Here is an 18,282-nt window from a genome sequence, read left to right as displayed (position 1 = left end):
CAAAGTTCAAACGGGTTTTGCTTTCGTTTAGATCATCTGGTAAATTACATGATAAAGTTGTTGTGCTGATGACTTCACTCATTGGAACTAACATATCTTGTGATATTATGGATGCCTTCTTCAACAGCCTCATCTTTTCCCTCCCATTTCCTTAATTTTGTGGGCAAGCTATGGAAAAGAAGCATAAATCCATAATAAAAATGCAATGAAAGTAGTTGAGGGGATTGAGGCCTTAAGGGACTACTTGCTTCTCTTGAAGCTACCAGCTGGCATGAAGCTGTTTAGCCTTATTGCATATAGTTTAACTACCATCTTTACTTCGAATAAATATTACTAGTAAAGCAAAAGTTAATTAAGCTGCAACGCTGCAGCCTGCCTGCCGAATCGAACCTTGTCGATTTATTGCTTCAACATGTGTGGTTTGGGGCAGAAAATTACGAACAGGTTTGAAGTTCAGCCTTTCTGGCGATAGGCTGGGTTTGGATTTCATGATTCTTTTGGTGGATATGCATAATTCACTATCTACTGCTACCTCTACTGACCAATGACCACCTCGTAAAAGAGCAGCAAAAGCTTTAGCCAACTTGTTCTAGAATTAAGTCTCTCGGGTTATGAAATCAATTCAGTATCAAATTAGCTGAGAACTATAATTTCCAGAAATATAGGTTATCACTTGTATTCTATGTAATCGCTCTACAGTATATTAAATAATTTTTCTATATATAAATATATATATATACTCGGATTTTGCTAATATGCTTTTTAAAGTTATCTTATTAAAATAAGTTATTATTTAAATACTAAAATTTATTAATTAATTATTTTATTTAATATAAAAAATTACTATGAATAGTAAATTAAGTAGCTGTTAGCACAATTCATTTTTTTAAAGCATTTGTCCGAGAGGAATAATGATTTTTGTAGTTTTAAAAAATAAGCGTAACATAAGCATATAGTGTCAAATATAAATTACTACATTTTTTTTTATGAAAAATCTGAAATAAATAGATTGTTCAATCTTTTAAATCATGATAAAATATGTTGTATTTAATAATTTAAAATAAATGATCATAAATCGTACATTTAAAATGATCCCAACAAACAATTACTAATAAAATTTGAATTTAAAAACTCTTTGTCAGTGCTCTTCTTCTAACTGTGTATCGAATATATATCATTGATCGTCTTCCATGCATTTTCCCTGCAAATAAATATGCCAATAACGTGAGAAATCGGCAATTATAAATATAGGATAATTTCTTCATAACATTTATGTTTAAAATTAATAAATAACGAAGACACTAAGCCAACTTGATACAAGAAAGTAAGCAGCCCCCAAGTTGAGGATTATAAATTCACTAAACAGCCCCAAGTTGGGGATTATAAATTCACTGTCAGATTTTTGCCATTCTGAATCGTCATCTGAATAATATATATATATATATTATATATATATATATATATAATAAAAAGATGTAAAATAGAGAGGTTATATCTACAAATAGTACCAACACCATACAAGAGAAAAAAAAAATGGAATAGTCTTAAACTCAGACTTGCTCTAGTAGCCAAGCTGTTTAATGTAACGTATAGAGGTAACCAAGCTGTTTAATGTAACGTATAGAGGTAACGTTTGGTGTATAAAATTATGGACAAGATAAGATAATAATCATCTTTTTATTTTAATTCATGAGATTAAATTTGTATATTTTGTTATATTCTTAAAAATTATATTAATAATTTGAATTATATAAACTTTGAATAAGGATAATTTTGATCAATAGTATCCTATCATAATCTTTATACATATCAAATATAAAATAAAATAATATTATTTAATTTAATTCTATTCATAATATTATATTATTTTATCTTATCATAATCTTATGTTCCAAACACACCCTAAGATCATTAGACTTGATTGATACCAATGGGTAATGTTGTTGAAGAAGAAAGAGAGAATGCAACTATATTCATTCTAATATTGTTAATTTAATTATAAAAAAAAAAAAAAGAAAAAATAATCTGAAAATAATCTTGCATGTAGAAAGTCTCTTTCCCTCTTGGCCTTGCCAGTTGACAAAGTGAAACCATTAAAAGTGTAGTTAAGAACCCCATGTACATTTAAAGAAGTTGGGTGAGAGTGAGCGCGAGGGCTTCGCTCAACCTATGTTAGTTAATTTAGACTAATAAGTAAATTCAAAGTTACTAAAAACAAATATAATTGCAATCTTTTTCAAGATATTAAAATGTCACCATCATAAAAACTTTATACTGTAGTTGGATGAAATTTCAGTTTCCTTCCTGCTTGAGAAGATATGATAGGTTGTGATCATTCAGCAAGGGACGGCAATTAGATGACAGTAACTTTCAAATTTAATTTCTATGCTAGATGGAGTTAAATTTATCACAATAGAAACATTGAAATCTACAACCACATGATTTGGTTTGATTTTCTATAAATTGTATAAAAGATTCTAGTTTGGCCGAAGAAATTATGTATAAGTTACAGCCAAAGTATGAGTCATGAAAATGGAACATGGTCCATTTATTGTCTGATTGTTCTTGCTGTTGAGCCATCACTTCATATCCGAGTGTTTTTCTGTTGTCATTTCGCTGTACATCTTTCCATTGTTGAATGAGTTTCATTGTTCCATCTGACAAAAAGGAAAACTGGATCGCACTTTAATAGTACAAAAGGGTTTATTCACAATCATGAGAGGTTGCTGTAAGGTATTAATAAGATTGACTTGTAACAAATATATATATGTAAACTGGCAAGTAAAAGAGGAGAATAAATTGCTCACTAGGAAACCCAGACAGGAGCCCCAGTTGAAGGAGAGCTTTCATATTGCGAATTCAAGCTACTATGATATATTGCAAATTAAAATTTCCATCATCCAAATGAAGCAGTTACATATATAAAGCCATCTGGTTGCTGAATATGCAATCTGAATGAAAGGAAAAATGTGAAACAATGAACAGCTTGAACAGAACAAAAATGAGCTAAACAATAATTTGGAGAAATATGGAGTTTAAAAAAATGATAAGAAAATATGCTGCAACCAGCAGTTTTTCAAGAATATACAGTTCATGCCGAAAGCTTTGACTATTATACTTTTCATTCTAAAACTTTGACTATTATACTTTTCATTCTAAAAGAAAAGCTTGTATCTGATAGGGCCAATTAAGAGCAGTACAATGAAGCTCTATTCATATGAAGTAAGCTTCAATCAAAGAACATATTTTCATGCAAAAGAGAAAAGGTCACAATCCAAAAATGAAATTCATTGCCTATAGCCTTAACACATCATAATAATTATTGGTTATAATTAAAGGTCAAAATAATGGAGAAACCATTTTTCCAAATTTCAAAATCTGCAAATTGAACTGAACATTAAAATATCAGAAGCAAGCAAAATGGTATATGATATTGATTGCTTTCCTTCAATACTGGATACAAATTACCAAGGAATCAATAGATATAATTGAGACCCCAACTCGAATCTATATAACTGAATTTGAAAAGCAACCAAAGCTTTTTCAGAAACAAACAGCAACTCATACCAAGAACTACCAATCATTTTCAGATATATGAAATTAAAAGTCATGAGCTCTAAGGAGTGTTTTAAGAGCCTACCTGAACAGTGAATATCTTCACATCTATCACATCAAATGTACCTTTACTCATCACTTTCGACATGCAATTTATATTAAGCAAGATAATAGCTTAAAAAGCAGAGAGTAAAACATGTATAAACAGTTACCATGGAGGCAATATGTTGAGCTTAAAATATTTCATTGAAGTAATGACATCTTTGAAATTTCAAACTTAACTGAAGTAACTGAAGTTTCAAAAACTAAATGTACAAAAGAAATTAACCTCAAGTTTTATCAGTGCCTTTGCATGCACTGCAAACATGAGCAATCTCCAACTCATCATTGTTAGTTAGTGAAACAGCCTCTAAACCACCCATGGTCTCCTCTTCCTCAAATTCCACAGATATGTTGTCATTCTCAGTATCAACCTCAATTAAATCCTTTTCTTCCATGTCTGATAGGTCACTGAAAGTAGGAACCTCTTTCTTCTTTCCTCTATAACCAACAAGGCTTAGGACCTTTTCCTTCCAAAGCACAAACGGGCATTTCTCAATCAGCTCTGAACCTTCATAAGCTTCAGTCAAGAAGACACTAAATCTCTTGCCCCTTTCAGAAACATAAAAGATGCCAAAATGCTTCAAAAGAAGTCTCATCAACTTCTGTGGCATCACAAGCTCCTGTCGGAAATGAGTGAGATGGTCAGTCACCAATCTCTTCTCAATAGTAAAGCTAAGTAACTCATGCATAACAGCAACTGCCCTCTTATCAAATTCCAATGACCCTGCTTTCAGCTCCCTAGCATCCGCATACGGAGACAAATAAGATCTTTTTTGAAAATGCTCAATCTTCCCTCCATGTCTATACACTTTCTTGTAATTAGGAGGGAATTTCAAAGGAAAAGGCAAAGAAAGTAAACCCGGTTCACGTCCAATCCCATCACTCAAACCCAATGCTTTCTTCTCCAACTCTGTAATAGCCCAAGCAGGATTCCAATTTACAAGCTCCAAAAACTCAACCCCATCTTTAGATTTTACCACCCTAAAATGTTGAGGATATTGATTCACCCACTTAGTCCTAAACTCAATCGGCAAACCAAAATCTCTCCTGAAATGAGCAATCTTGTCTAACTGAATCCGTTTATCAACCGACATCATTAGAATCCTAGTAACAAACTCAACAGTTTTACTTGATTGTTCCTCAATCAACCTTTCCTCTTCTTCCAGTAAATCCTCAGCTTCTTTAGTCATTCCACACCATAAGGTTCCCCTTTGATCCTTATATAATTCAAACAACTTGGGACATTTCCGAATGAAATCAGTTATTTTGTGGGGTTTCGGTAAATTAATTTGCTTCCTGTAGTGGTCCAATGACCTTATGGGGATAATCATCTCGGGTTCTTTCCTTAAAACTTCCATCAAAAACAATACCCGTGATGATATTTTCCATTTCTCCTTTACGATTTCAAGATGGTGGATTCTTTTGTTCTTGCTTCGGTCTTGGACTCGTCTACTGGATGTCATTGCTCTGTTTTGAAAGCACCCAAACAATGGTTGTTGATACAAGTTTCTTCTCACAGGCAAAAAATCAAACATTTGGTGGTGATTTGAAAGTAGCAGCTTGTTTTTACCTGACTTTTTTAACAAAACTTGGTTTACAACAAACTGGATGACCATTACTTTTTCAAGCTTCCTGGAAGTTTGTATTAAAAATCCAAAGTTTCTTAAAGAAAAAAGTGAGTCAGTAGGGTAAAATTTAGTATCTTCAACCCAATGATTAAAAAATGTAATCGACTGTTTATTGTCGTCACTGAAAATAGAGGGGTGGGGCGAAACGACAAAATTAAAGAGCAATATTCAAGTTCTTAGGAGAGGATTAATTGCCTGTGAAAAAAAAATTGTTAGAAAAGGCCCGAAATGGAAAAACAAGGGCATTTATTGGAAATTACTTAGCAGGACTATTGCATCATGTGTAGTGCAATTAGACTTGGATGTTCGGCCCAACAAATCAGGTTTTATTCCATTATTTATTTATTTTCAAAAAAAAAATTAGGGATGATTTTCCTTAATAATTTATTAAATCCATTTTTTAATACTCAAGCAAACTTAATAGAAAAAATAATTACTTGGGCATAAGGATTTAAGAATCAAAATTGATTCATGATATTTAACAAGTTTGAATTTAAATATTAATATTTGTAATTTTTTATTTTCAAATTATAATTTTTTTTATATATAAAAAATATATTATAAGGTTACTAAAAGTACTATGTATTGGTCAAGTAATGAAAGATAATTAAGGTTGGTGAATTTTAGTAAGGGATATGCTAAATGGTTTGAAAGTGAAAAAAGAAAAATAATGTGTAAATGATAGGACTTTCAAAGTAAAATTCTAATGCTAATATTTTTTTCATTATTTTGGACTATTATGTTTTAATTATTCAACATTTTTCTTATTGTTTTTCAATAACATAACATGTATTTTGATAAATATGATATGTTAATATGATATAAAAATTATATAAAAAATATAAAAATAATTTGTATGATTTAAAATTTTAACAAAAATTATAAATTAATTTTATAAAAATAAAATATACATTTTATATTAAATATGTCACGTATCATAGATTTAATATGATAATTTTTTATATTTTATGTGTATACATAAATACCATTTGAATACACAAATTATCATGTTTAGCAGAAATCCGAGTTGTGAAGTAGGTGGCTAAGTCAGGCAGGCACCAAATGACTTGCTTTTCGACATGTTTTAACCGAGGAAACAACGTTTGTTATTATCGTTAAAGGACTTTTAAGGGCTGGGAAACATGGCCAAAGATTACCAGTCTGACTTGACAAACGCGTAACATCATTCTCTCACTCATTACTCTGCATTCATATTCGAACAGTTCTTTTTCTTACCTCAGATACATATACATTTCTTCGGGTTTCAGATTAGTCAACTCTTGTCAGCCAATAGACACCCATGCAACCAAGTTTTTTTTTTTTTTTTTTTTTTATCACTTTTGATAGATATTAATTCTCACTTTATAAAAGTAAAAATTTTCCTAATCTGGTCAATATTGCTTCAAAAGCATCGCATGTTCTTGATACTGTGATGATGTTCATACATTAAAAATTTTGAGGTTGACTTTATAAGAATTATTAAAACATGTAATATAAAATCAATTAACGATAAATAAAAAGATACAATTTGAATATAAAATTATAAATGATTAAATATTTATTAAATATTAAATAATATAATTTTAATAATAATAAGATGAATGATTCTATTGCAATTAAAATCTAGATGAATACTGAGATTGGGATCAGTGGGTCAAAAGGGCACATATCAAAATCAACAAAGAAAATGAAAATATAAATCAAACTATGCTCCTTCTTCTTCTACTACTACAATAAAGATAGAGACACACCTAGTTTTAATAGTCTTGGAATTCTAGAGGATTGAAGACATTCACATTACCATGAATTTTCTCATCAATGAAATCAAAAGCTACATGCAGCATTTGACTCCTCTTTTTCGGGGGTAAACGGGAATTAGGTTGGAGTTGACAATATAATTTTTTTCTTAAAAAAATGCATTTTATTGTGCTTGTCCGAGCTTGGTCTGGCTTTGGCATGACAGGGTGGGGGCCCATGATTTTGAAAATTGGGCCCATTGTTAGCATTTTTGGGCCCATTCTTTCTTCCAAAATAGCTTTTGAGACCAGAAAGCTACCTTCTCTCGCGCGCTTTATTCTTCTAGAAAACTGCTCTTCTTAGTGGTTTAACACGTCTATTTTTCTATGCAAGTAGTAGTAAACGAGTACGTTTTTTAATATATTAATATTAATATTTTTTAATTTTACACACAAATTTAAAAGGATCTTATATTTTTTAGTTTTTAATTAATTTTTTAATATATTTTAAAAAATATACATCCCATATTCATAGAATTTTATTCGTAATTTTTAAAATTCAATTATTAAATTTATGATATTATAACAATATTTTAAATACAATCACTCAATCAATCAACATTAAAACCCAATAAAAATATGAACTTATTTAATTATTTAGACTAAGTTTTTTTTGGCAAAAATAAACTTCCATGTGATATTAAAATGACATATAACTTTTTAACTATTATTAATAGAATAGATAAATTTAATATTTTAAAAAAATTTATGAATCTAAAATTAAATTTTAAAAATAAAAATTTACACTAAGACCACTAATTATTGATGCATTATATTCCATGTTGCTTATTATTTTTGTTGCTCTATCTATACCCATTCTACAAGCCAATCATAATTTTTTTTACTAAAAAAGTATAATTTTATTTTATTATTCACAAAAAATAATGATTCTTAATAAATTTATTCATAAATAATAAACACACAAATTTCATAACAAATAAAAGAAACATGCATGTACATATCCATGCACGCGGGCATACATTACGTGATTGAATGAAGAGAGATTGTAGACTTTTAATTAACTGAAGAATTTTCATGGAATCATCTTACTAGCTTACCTAAAAGGAAAAATAAAGTTAAAGCTTTATATAATTAGTTGAAAATTTTCATGTTAGTCCAACCCCTTGGCCTTTCGCTTTGGCTTGAGCCAGAGAGTGTGACCTACGCGCGTACTGATAGTTGAAAATAGTATACTATAAAATCCATCACGCAAGTTAGGAAGCCTCCTGGTCACTGACCGGTTAGTAGTAATCTTTTACTCTGCCTTGAACTTAATTATAAATAAAAAGACCAAATAAAGAAAAAACAAAAATTCTTTAAAACCCTCAAATATATGCACGTGGTTTTCGCCTACCGTCTCTACCGCGTTTCTACCTGGCGTTGGCAGTACAAAAACTGCCACGTATCCGCTTTCTTCGCTCCTCGTCAACGCGCTTAGATCCTTCAAAAAAAACCACTACTCAAACTTCTCTCCAGTCATCGTCCCAGCCCTATATATATACTCTAAAAGAGCCGCCATTTTCATTATCCGAAGCTCGGCCTGAAGATTGAAAAGCTTTTAGTCACAATCTGAAGGACCTTTTTTGATAACTTAATACATAATATTTTCAATTAATGGTGAAACCAAGTTGCACACAGTCTTCAACATCACCTACGGAGCATGTCTTGGAGACTAGTAGTTCAAAGTATAAGGGTGTAAGGAAGAGGAAATGGGGGAAATGGGTGTCCGAAATTCGACTTCCCAACAGCCGTGAGCGTATTTGGTTAGGATCTTACGACTCGGCGGAGAAAGCAGCCAGGGCGTTTGATGCGGCTCTTTATTGTTTACGTGGCCGTGATGCTAAGTTCAATTTCCCTGAAAATCCACCAGAGATTGTTGGAGGGAGGTCGCTTGGCCCTCAAGAAATTCAAGTGGCAGCGGCTAGGTTTGCTAACGAGGTGGAAGCTGGTAGGACTCCAGGGAATGACAACGATTCTAATATTATTACTTCAAATGAACCTCATTCACGTAACAACAACAATGCGGGGACAGAACAGCACACGTCGTCTTCGTCGGTATCAGTGTCAGATGGGGGAGTGGCAACACAAGTGGAGAGTCATGAAATAATGGACTGGTCGTCGTTCTTGAGCATGTTGGACACCAATCAACGGATATCCGATTATGGCTTTTATTCAGGGTTCAGTCACTTGCCTGGTGATCAGTTCTATCCTCCACCATTATCTCCACCTCCTATTGATGATAACGTGGATGATAATCAAAACGGTGACGACGGTTTTTCACAGTCATCGTTTCTTTGGAATTTCTAAGCCAATATCTCAATTAGAGTACTGAAAGTAATAGTCTTTTCTTTTTCTCTTATATATAGAAGTAGCTGGATAATCAGGAGTTTGGCGAATTTTAGCTGTCAGGGTCACTGATTTTTTTCCCAGCTGCGGGTGAGAGTTGAATATTGAAATTTCGTCAGGGGGAAGGGTCCAGGTTTTTTTTTTGTGAAGTCTTCCTGTATAGTCAGAAACCATTAAATCTTGGGATATATACAATCTCAGCAATTGAAATAATTCCATAATTAATTAAAAATACATGAACAAAGGGTCCTTTTTCTTTCTGTCTTTTTTTTTTTCTAATTCTAGATACAAGAAAATATTACCTTAACAAAAAGGACAAGACGTCTTTCAGGAAATTAAGGTTGGATCATCAGATAAAAATATTGAACCTATATTTCAGATTTGGCATGCATTAGCGAATTTTCAGGCTGGGATATTGACATTTGGAGTTGCTATTGCCTTTCCTTTTTCTTTTCCTCACATGGCAGCATTTGTGCAATACGGGCAGACAGCTGCCAGTTGCCCACCTATTTTCGGTTTGGCTCACTAAATTCAACTCAAACTTGAAACAAAATTTGACTTGCTAGCCTAGCCAGATGATCGTTACATGAAGAATTTTTTTTGGTTTATGCATGATTTTTGTACAGTCTGAGCTCTGAGGTCACTCTCTCTGATTGGAAAATGCTTCTAAAAATATTATGCTATACTCATCCTTGGACAGTGACACTAAATACGGTTATATATTACATTATAGAAAATTTTCTTTTTTAAATGTGCATATCTAGAGCAATGATAATTTATATCGCGATGTTTTTAGTAAACCTGAATTGGTCGCTCCTATGAATCAACCTGTAATTGATTATATAATCTTCAAGTTTTCTCAAAAAAAGAAAATTATATCCATTTTTTTTGGTAATTTTAACACTTTATTAACCTATAAAAGTTGGACAAAAAGTTTTATTTTATTATTACGGTCGTGGAGAATTAAATTTTAATTATTGAAATTAAAATTTTAATATTTTAATTAATATAATAATTAATAAATTAGCAATAAAATCTTCAAACTAGAGTAACCTTATAAAAGAAAAGGTCTTATTGAGTTTCATGATCAAAGATAGAAATTTAGGAAAAAAAAAGAAGGGAACTTTTTTTTGCAAAGGTTTTTCATCGTCACAAGAACAAATTTATAAATACAGCAAAAAAAGACAACTGTTTCATTGGTATATACTATCATCTATTATTTTTATAAAAAAAAAACCTCTAAAAAAACTCATGAAATTCAGAAAATGTCTCAAAGAAGAAAAAAATAAATTCCATCATATTTAAACATGATAATCTAAAATATAACATGATAATGTAACACGAAAACGAAATAAAAAATATATAATTTAAAATTTTAATAAAAATTATATATAATTTAATAAAATAAATATATTTTATATTTTTATATAGATATGAATTATGATATATAATTTTTATATAAAATAATATATATAATATTAATATTTTATATAATATAAATATAAAAATTATCATATTTAAGTGTTGAAATATGTACGTCCAAAATTTTTTTATTTCCCTCGAACCTAGAAACAGGTGATGACTGATGAGGGAATAATTTTATTTTCTCTATATTGAGTTTTGGTGAATAACGATTAAATTATTGAAAATTACAAGTATAAAAAGATTTAAAATTATAATATCATTTCTTTTATAATAAATATAACTAATCATTTATTTTATTTTTATCATATCTTCCATTTCCTTTGCGACATTGCAATACCAAATTAATTGAATATTATCTATTCATCATTTCCAAGCCAATGCTTACCAAGTTAAATAAAAAAAGGAAAGAAGCCTTTCAAAAAAATTCAGCATTTTTTTTATCGAAAAAAACCCGAAATCCCATCAGCTTTTTGAGTGCCCCATTGAATTTGGACATTACACTATTGAGAAAAGGCAATAAATCATATCTCCAATTTCAACACGTGCTCAAAACCCACCTTTTTTATTAATTTAATTGAAAGCATTAAAAGAAAAATAAAAAAAAAATTAACAATTATCCTAAAACGTGCCACAATTGAAACATTGAGGAATAAATAAAAATCAAATCGATATCGACAGCAAAATGGAAGTTGTCAACTGAAGAAAGGTGGGTTCGGACGGGGCACGAGATCAGACCTCACGCGCCGTTTAAATCCAATTAAACGCGACGAAACGACAGACAATCTGTTACTGGGGGGTGGTGACCAGGGGTCAAACCGCGGAGGTACATTAACATAAATAGCCAAATTTTTTGAAGTCAAAGCATGCAATGCATTGCTTACGTTGCGTTACAATCGTTAGTTCGTCACCATTTATTGGGTCATTTCTTACGTATATCAATGCGGAAGTTGGGTAACAAGTCCTTCATATACAAAATGAAGCCCCGAACATGAAGATGGAGCGGAAGGTTGAAGTGGTGAAGGATTGTCCCTACGATTAATTAGTGCCGCAAATGGAGCAACAGAATAAAACACATGGCATACGAGTGTGAACCTCCTGGCTTTTCTTCGCAACAAACGGCATTCATGGTACAAAAACAAGAAAAACCTTTAACACAGTTCTTATTCAATATGGAAGCCCTCTGTTCTTGTCAGTAATTAACTATACAGTTTATAATTTAATCTATTCAAATTATAAATTAGTTTTACCTTGCATCAAATTTTTCTGCCTACAGAACCAATTAGTACATAATAACTCGGGCAAAATCGGATGTTCACCCAATTCTATCACTTTGTAAATGTGGAACTGCAACTGGAGCAAACGACATAGTCCTACAGCTTGAAAGACCAAGTGGACAACAAATCAAGGCAGCAAGAGGGAAATCATGGATTTGGCAGAATCTGGTCCATCATTATTTACACTTGGAATTATGGTTTCGGGAGATAAAAGTTTCACAAATTCTCTGAGCTCCGTAAAGCTGCAATGTTCACTATATGGCACTTCATACCTGGAAAATAGCATCAAATAATCTCTCTAGTCAAAATCTGAACCCTGCGTGGGTTCACTTCTGATAAATGGCACCATGCATAACTCATTAAAAAGTATGCTAAAATTAATAGTGAAATCAAACCCCATAGGAAACCTAAATTAACTACCTGAAAGATTTTCATAATTGCTCAAATGTCATAAAGCACATGCCGCATGTAGGTTCTTTTAATCGAAAAATGAATTATAAAATATGGGTATTTTGATATTAAGAAACAATATTATTTATTTATTGAATATTGTTCACGAGTAGCGAGAGAAATGTAGGTCAAGGCTTATAAGTTTAAATAGTCTTTTTTTCAAGAACAGATAGGGATGTGACAAATACCTTATGATGGTACCCTGCTGCCACCTTCTCCCAGGCGACTTCTTCTTCCCCTTACCAACTGTCCAACCCGTGGGAGAGAAAGCCACTATTAGACTGAATCGACTCTGAAAAAAGGAAAGATACACAATACTCTAAATCGTTGCATACGCATAATACCACTACTATAAAACAACCATGGCAAGAAATTCAGTAATTTTAAGTGCAAAATGACTTCAAACAAAAGTGACATGGTATCTTAAGTTATATAGTTGTTACAGCACTACTTGATTTTTTTTTTTTTCAGAAAAACTATAGTAAGATTGTTTAGAATATAACAGATAAAATTCTCCCTGTAAAGAGGAATCATGAATTCCCCCTACAAACTATTTATGAAATACATTATACATATAATGTGAATATTGTGATTCTTTTTCCTAACAAATGTAACACTCACAATGAGAAACTAAATAGGTGCAAAGTGTATCAAGCCATCAAGCATTCGTACTGTTGGAAATACTATATAAGTTAACATATTAATTTCAGAGCATACAATCTCAACACATCCCACTTTTAAGAAAATGGATATTTATACTACTTTCAGTGTAGTATTTACCAATGTATAACAAACTCCTTTCATATTTAGGTCTATTTATCTCGTGAAAGAAAAATAATAAGGTGAAATAACTGTGTGTTCCTCACCGCATATTGATTAGATATATGTTTCAATCGTTTGAAGCTAGCAAGTGTCCACATAGGGACAACATGGATCTGGCTTTCCTGTTCATTACATGTGAACCACTGCATATCTTCCTCAGAGAACCCCAAGCATTCCAAGAGACGGAGCTTTGCTGTAGTGATATAAACCTTTCTACGAAGGACACGAGCAACCTCCAAGAAAAGCCTTTCCTTTCCTGCATTATAAAAGCTGAAACTATAACAATGCAGGCCTTTGATACTTTAAGACCAAAATTTAGACTGGAAGTCTTTTTGGACGATACTGTAATAGGCCTAAGAAAGTTACAACCTTTAACTATAACGACTAATGAACATAACAAGAATCATGGTAGCTTCTTGTTTCTTTCCAATATATGTCAACCAGAGGGGAAGTATGTACTTATGCAAGTGAAAGAAAAGGCGGTGGAAACTCTACCAATTGTGTAGCTGCCAATTAGAAAAAGTGTCTTAGGGTTGAAAGCCTCTGCTTGGATTGCCTCAATGACAAACTGTATTACAGCCTCCTGCTTTGGGAAATCATACTGATTTGCATCATGACATGAAAATGAATTTTAATTAGTTATACAAAATAACAATTAAACAGATACAAAGTTATACTTTTAAATTTCATAATGAGAAATCTATTCTGTGGAATGTTGAAGAAAATAAATATAAAATCTTCTATTAAAAGATTGTACTTACTAACATGTCGGTCCTAGACATAAAAAAACAACTTTGGTTTAGGTTGGCATAAAGCATTTACTGAAAAGATTGCTAAAAGTCAATAAGTATATTATTTGATATATGGCAGACACAAATCTCAAATGACAAGATCAAAAAACATCACCAAGGTAATGCAGCCAGTTTAAAAATACTGAACATTCAAGTAAATTGCAACCAATTTACTATCAAAGACAATGCATCATTTATAAAAAGACTAACCTGAGGATTACAGTAAGTTGTATCAAGGATGAGAGTATGTATAGGACAGGCATGCCAAAGAGACATGACAGCCATTTCCTCACTAAAGCGAAAATCTCCTGTATGTAGAACAGCCTGAAAACATAAACAAAACAAAATCAGTTTCAGACGAAAAAGAAAGAAATATCACATGCAAAATGATAATAACATATCTCAGGAATTCAGTGAAGACCGCACCTTACCATTTGGTGGTTCAAAGAGTATCATGATGGATCCTGGACAGTGATTTGCATCCAAGCATGTTACGTCAATACCAGAAACATTGATCTTTTGGTTGAGGGGTAAAACTTGCAACATTTCCCATGGGATTCCAAGCTTCATATTTACAAGCCGTGCTGTGATTGAGGAGCAGTAAATCTTACCATGACGAAAGGACTTTGTTAAACCTTGATAATCTGCTAAGGAAAACCAAAGCAAAGGACCAATAAACTCAACTTCTAAATGCTTATATACCCTAAGGCCAAGTTTGCAATTAAAGAGTGCCTCTGAAACAAGGCATCAGATGGTTTTGTTAGGCCTTCTTGGCTTTGTTGATCAAGAGGCGATGCATATAAAAGCATTACTGAATGCAATATTATAAGCTGTTATTTAGGACAATCAATACAGTTTCTCTAAACTATTGTCCCCACATATGCTCCACTCTAGACCCAAACTTTTAGCTGATTATTATGCATGGAACAAAGTATAAAATAGTATTGCGATATATCCCGGTTCAGGCTAATGAAGTTGCTGCAATGTTAAATATAAAAATAAAAGAGAATGAACACAGACATGTCTGCGCATTAAAGTCAATATAAGATTTTGAAAAGTAAATCATTAATGAAAAGATTCTCATAAGTTCACTTTCACATCACTGAAATTGATTCCCTGACAAACAAATATACTACAGCAGATCCATCCACCCAAACAGTTTACACTGGTGCCACTTAGAGAATTACCCACCAAAATAGTTATTTGACAAATGATAATGTAAAAGAAGATACATAAAAATAAAGAAGCAATATGTACCAATATAGTACTATTCGAATAGTCTCCAGCAACATAATTGAGAATATACTTGAATGGGAAAAATGTAATCAAACTTACGGTCCATGTGGAAGTGCGTGAGAAACCAGTAAGAACAATCTCCTCTAAGGTATTTGAAAGCATCCTGAAAATGTAAATTAGAATAAACCTTAAAAGCCACCCAAAAAACTGAAGCATCAAAATAAGATTTGGGGGGGCGGGGGGGCGCTGGAGGAAATAAATCTGTACTTATGTACTAGGTTGTACCAATGCAAAAGAAACCTTGTAAGTTCTAGGGTGTCCCCAAAATAGTGTAATATAAAGAAATAAAAACTCATGCTGGCACTAGAAATAAAAATTATGATAATTAAAAGATGGGAGCCAATACCACTCGAAATGGTGTCCCCGGAATGCAGCACCATGTGGGAATATCTTTTAGTTTTGTGTTTTTAACATGATTTTTCTGCACACATCTACGACTGGAATCTGAATGACCTTTGCCTGATACATTCTGTCCTCTTGGTGGGGCGCAAACTTTCTTCCTATCAGAAACCAAGCCAGGAAAAAAATCTGTAATTAACTTGTTTGCAGCTGGTTTACTAGTTTCGTAGTCTATAACATTAGAAATCTCAGTTTGCATCTTCGCTCTGTAGCTTTTGGCTGATTCATTTTCATGACTGGAATGACCCACATGTGTCTCAGCTGAATAGGAGCACCCTTTTCTGAGTTCACTAAGAGCATGCACAATCTTCTTCCTAGGGCCAAGTGCAGTAACACCTATGCTGAACAAATCCTGCAAAAAGAAGAAAGACAAGGAGGAGAAATAGGTTTTTTCTAGTGAATTACGTTTTTGTGCGTGAAACTGATATGACATGGAAGGGGAAAAAAACATATTTGAAACAACAGCACAACAATTTGGGAACAACAACAAAGTCGACTTCACACTATTCAGAAAAATACACCAGCTTTCATGATAATAAGACGTTATGCAATTTCCAATCATAAACTTCATAGTATTTAGCAACTCTCATGCGTAACACAAAATAATTTTAATCATCAGTCTGAATATTAAATTACCAAAATACAATTTCTTGTCCACAACTATTCTGGTGAAACCCACATTCCTAAACTATTTAGAGTGCTACCAAATTGAACCCTATGCTATGCCTGTTCTTCATTTTTCTATTATATGGGCTTGTGCAGATATCAATCGTTGGAATGTAAATATAAATGAGAATATGAAAAATTCAGCATTCTCGTGCCATTATGGGATATACCTAATACGAGAATCCAAGTGACAGTCTAAGCAGCATACCTCTTCAGTTAGCCACTTTAGAGTGTCCCAATCAACCTCTTCTCGGACAAAAGCATCAGCATATCTTGCTAAACCAAGATTACTCAGCCATTTAACAACAGGGGAGACATCAACAACTTGTGGAGGAGACAAAGGGGGACCATCGATAACCTCAGGAGGGCATTGCAGTTCCCTGTCAACACTAGGGAGAATAAGAACCTGCAAACAATCATTGTTACAGTCACTAATCACGTACAACAGAAACCAACTTTACCAAAAAGAAACGCAGATAAACATTAGTATAATTCAAGTAAAACAGAAAGATGATTATTAAACTTACAGGTTGAGCCGGGTTCTCCACTTTGTCGAGACAATCATTGGTGTGAACTAGCCGCTGCTCTTCATTCAAATCCGAAATATCAACCCCACAAAGTGGACACTGAACTGAACCGTTGTCTAAACCATTTATTTCCTTTTCCTCTTCTTCCACTTCATTGCATAGCTTAAGTAATTCATCAAGCCCGTTATCTTCCTCGAAATCTTCTCCGAATTCCTCGATTAATTCTGATGTCGGCCTTATTAATCTCGACTCTAATGAGTTACATAGATAACCCGCATTCCATTCCAGTAGCTCCTCTCTCTTCTCATCACATTTTATAGAATCAGATCCCCTGTTTTGGTCAGAAGACAAATTGAAACTACAATCGACGCTGGAAGGTATTAAATCCAAGCTGCAGGTATCGTCGAGATCGGGGAGATCTTCCGATCGGGTAATCGGAACGGTGAAAAAGGCGGCGTTTTGTTTTTCACGGTTAGAGTGGCGTTTGGGTTTCTTGAAAGGAGGGTGGGGAGTGTCGGAGGGTTTGAGGGGGTTTTTGCGTAAGGTGGGTTTTAGAGAACCTGAAAGGGTTAGAGTTGGGGGAATTTGAAAATCGTCGTCGTCGTCGTCGTCGGTGGAGAGAAGCTGCGATGCGGCCGATCTTGAGAGCATTGCTCGTGTTTGGGAGATGAAGTCAGAGGAGCGTGACCACGACGGAGAAGGGTGGATTCTGGGATCCGGAGGAGTTAGAATTTGAATTTGAATTCGGAGGGATAATAGGCCACGCCTTCCCGTAATAAGTCACGGTAAAATGTTTATGGGCTGATACAGCGCAAACTCTAGAAAGGCCTAATGGGGCCTAATATGGGCCCATGATCTACCTATACTTTCAGTAATTAAAAAAAAGAAAATGACATTTTAAATTTAAATTATTGAATTACACTTAAACATAAGAAACGTATTAATAGAATAATAATATGTTTATTCTATCCATGACCATGTTAAAAATGTAATTCCACACTGGATCTTAGCCGGCTTGTCAGCTTCCTAAACTAATAATAAAAAAGTTTAATGTTGGAAAACGATATACTTATTAATTTAAAATATAATATAATAACATAAAATAAAAATAATTTAGTTTGGACTGAAGAATTGAAATGGACAGTAACAATAATAAAATGTAAGACATTGATATTAATAATATTACGTATTGCTTAGAATGCTCA

At 32.8% G+C, this 18,282-nt stretch overlaps 2 protein-coding genes and 1 pseudogene across 4 annotated transcripts; 1 reads left to right on the top strand and 2 right to left on the bottom strand.

The window, feature by feature from the left end:
- Nucleotides 1-2,353: 2,353 nt before the first annotated feature.
- On the bottom strand, nt 2,354-5,501 carry LOC111286492 (Ubiquitin carboxyl-terminal hydrolase family protein). Of its 2 annotated transcripts, XR_016343191.1 has the most exons (3): nt 3,884-5,501; nt 2,808-2,951; nt 2,354-2,657 (listed from the first exon to the last, which is right to left on the bottom strand). XR_016343191.1 is itself a non-coding variant. In XM_022876491.2 (2 exons), exon 1 carries the CDS (start codon nt 5,271-5,273, stop codon nt 3,885-3,887), a length of 1,389 nt encoding a protein of 462 aa, XP_022732226.2. In that variant the 5' UTR covers nt 5,274-5,501; the 3' UTR covers nt 2,354-2,657; nt 3,884. The 2 variants fall into 2 exon arrangements, 1 of the variants encoding a protein (XP_022732226.2); XM_022876491.2 differs by lacking the exon at nt 2,808-2,951.
- Nucleotides 5,502-8,590: 3,089 nt separating this feature from the next.
- LOC111285490 (ethylene-responsive transcription factor ERF017 pseudogene) lies at nt 8,591-9,687 on the top strand (annotated as a pseudogene).
- A 2,290-nt stretch (nt 9,688-11,977) lies between these two features.
- Nucleotides 11,978-17,848, bottom strand: LOC111284481 (sterile alpha motif (SAM) domain-containing protein). 2 transcript variants are annotated; one of them, XM_022873133.2, is made up of 10 exons: nt 17,078-17,848; nt 16,759-16,956; nt 15,832-16,236; nt 15,525-15,588; nt 14,616-14,833; nt 14,400-14,513; nt 13,894-13,999; nt 13,443-13,654; nt 12,765-12,868; nt 11,978-12,398 (listed from the first exon to the last, which is right to left on the bottom strand). In XM_022873133.2, the coding sequence occupies exons 1-10, from the start codon at nt 17,726-17,728 to the stop codon at nt 12,254-12,256; spliced, it is 2,217 nt and encodes a 738-aa protein (XP_022728868.2). In that variant the 5' UTR covers nt 17,729-17,848; the 3' UTR covers nt 11,978-12,253. The 2 variants fall into 2 exon arrangements, with proteins under 2 accessions (XP_022728868.2, XP_089619190.1); XM_089763064.1 differs by having other exon boundaries at nt 12,258-12,398; nt 12,765-12,822; nt 17,078-17,817.
- Between the last annotated feature and the right edge of the window lie 434 nt (nt 17,849-18,282).

The sequence above is a fragment of the Durio zibethinus genome, chromosome 6 (assembly GCF_047325235.1).
Source record: "Durio zibethinus cultivar Kanyao isolate XHJ-2024 chromosome 6, ASM4732523v1, whole genome shotgun sequence".
Classification (NCBI taxonomy): domain Eukaryota; kingdom Viridiplantae; phylum Streptophyta; class Magnoliopsida; order Malvales; family Malvaceae; genus Durio; species Durio zibethinus.
This window is presented reverse-complemented; position numbering and strand designations above follow the sequence as displayed.

Coding starts and splice junctions, on each gene's coding strand:
- LOC111286492 (XM_022876491.2), bottom strand. CDS start 5,273: ATGGTCATCCAGTTTGTTGTAAACCAAGTTTTGTTAAAAAAGTCAGGT.
- LOC111284481 (XM_022873133.2), bottom strand. CDS start 17,728: ATGCTCTCAAGATCGGCCGCATCGCAGCTTCTCTCCACCGACGACGAC. Junction 16,957..17,077: donor TGGAGAACCCGGCTCAACCT/GTAAGTTTAATA, acceptor GATTGTTTGCAG/GTTCTTATTCTCCCTAGTGT. Junction 16,237..16,758: donor TAAAGTGGCTAACTGAAGAG/GTATGCTGCTTA, acceptor TTCTTTTTGCAG/GATTTGTTCAGCATAGGTGT.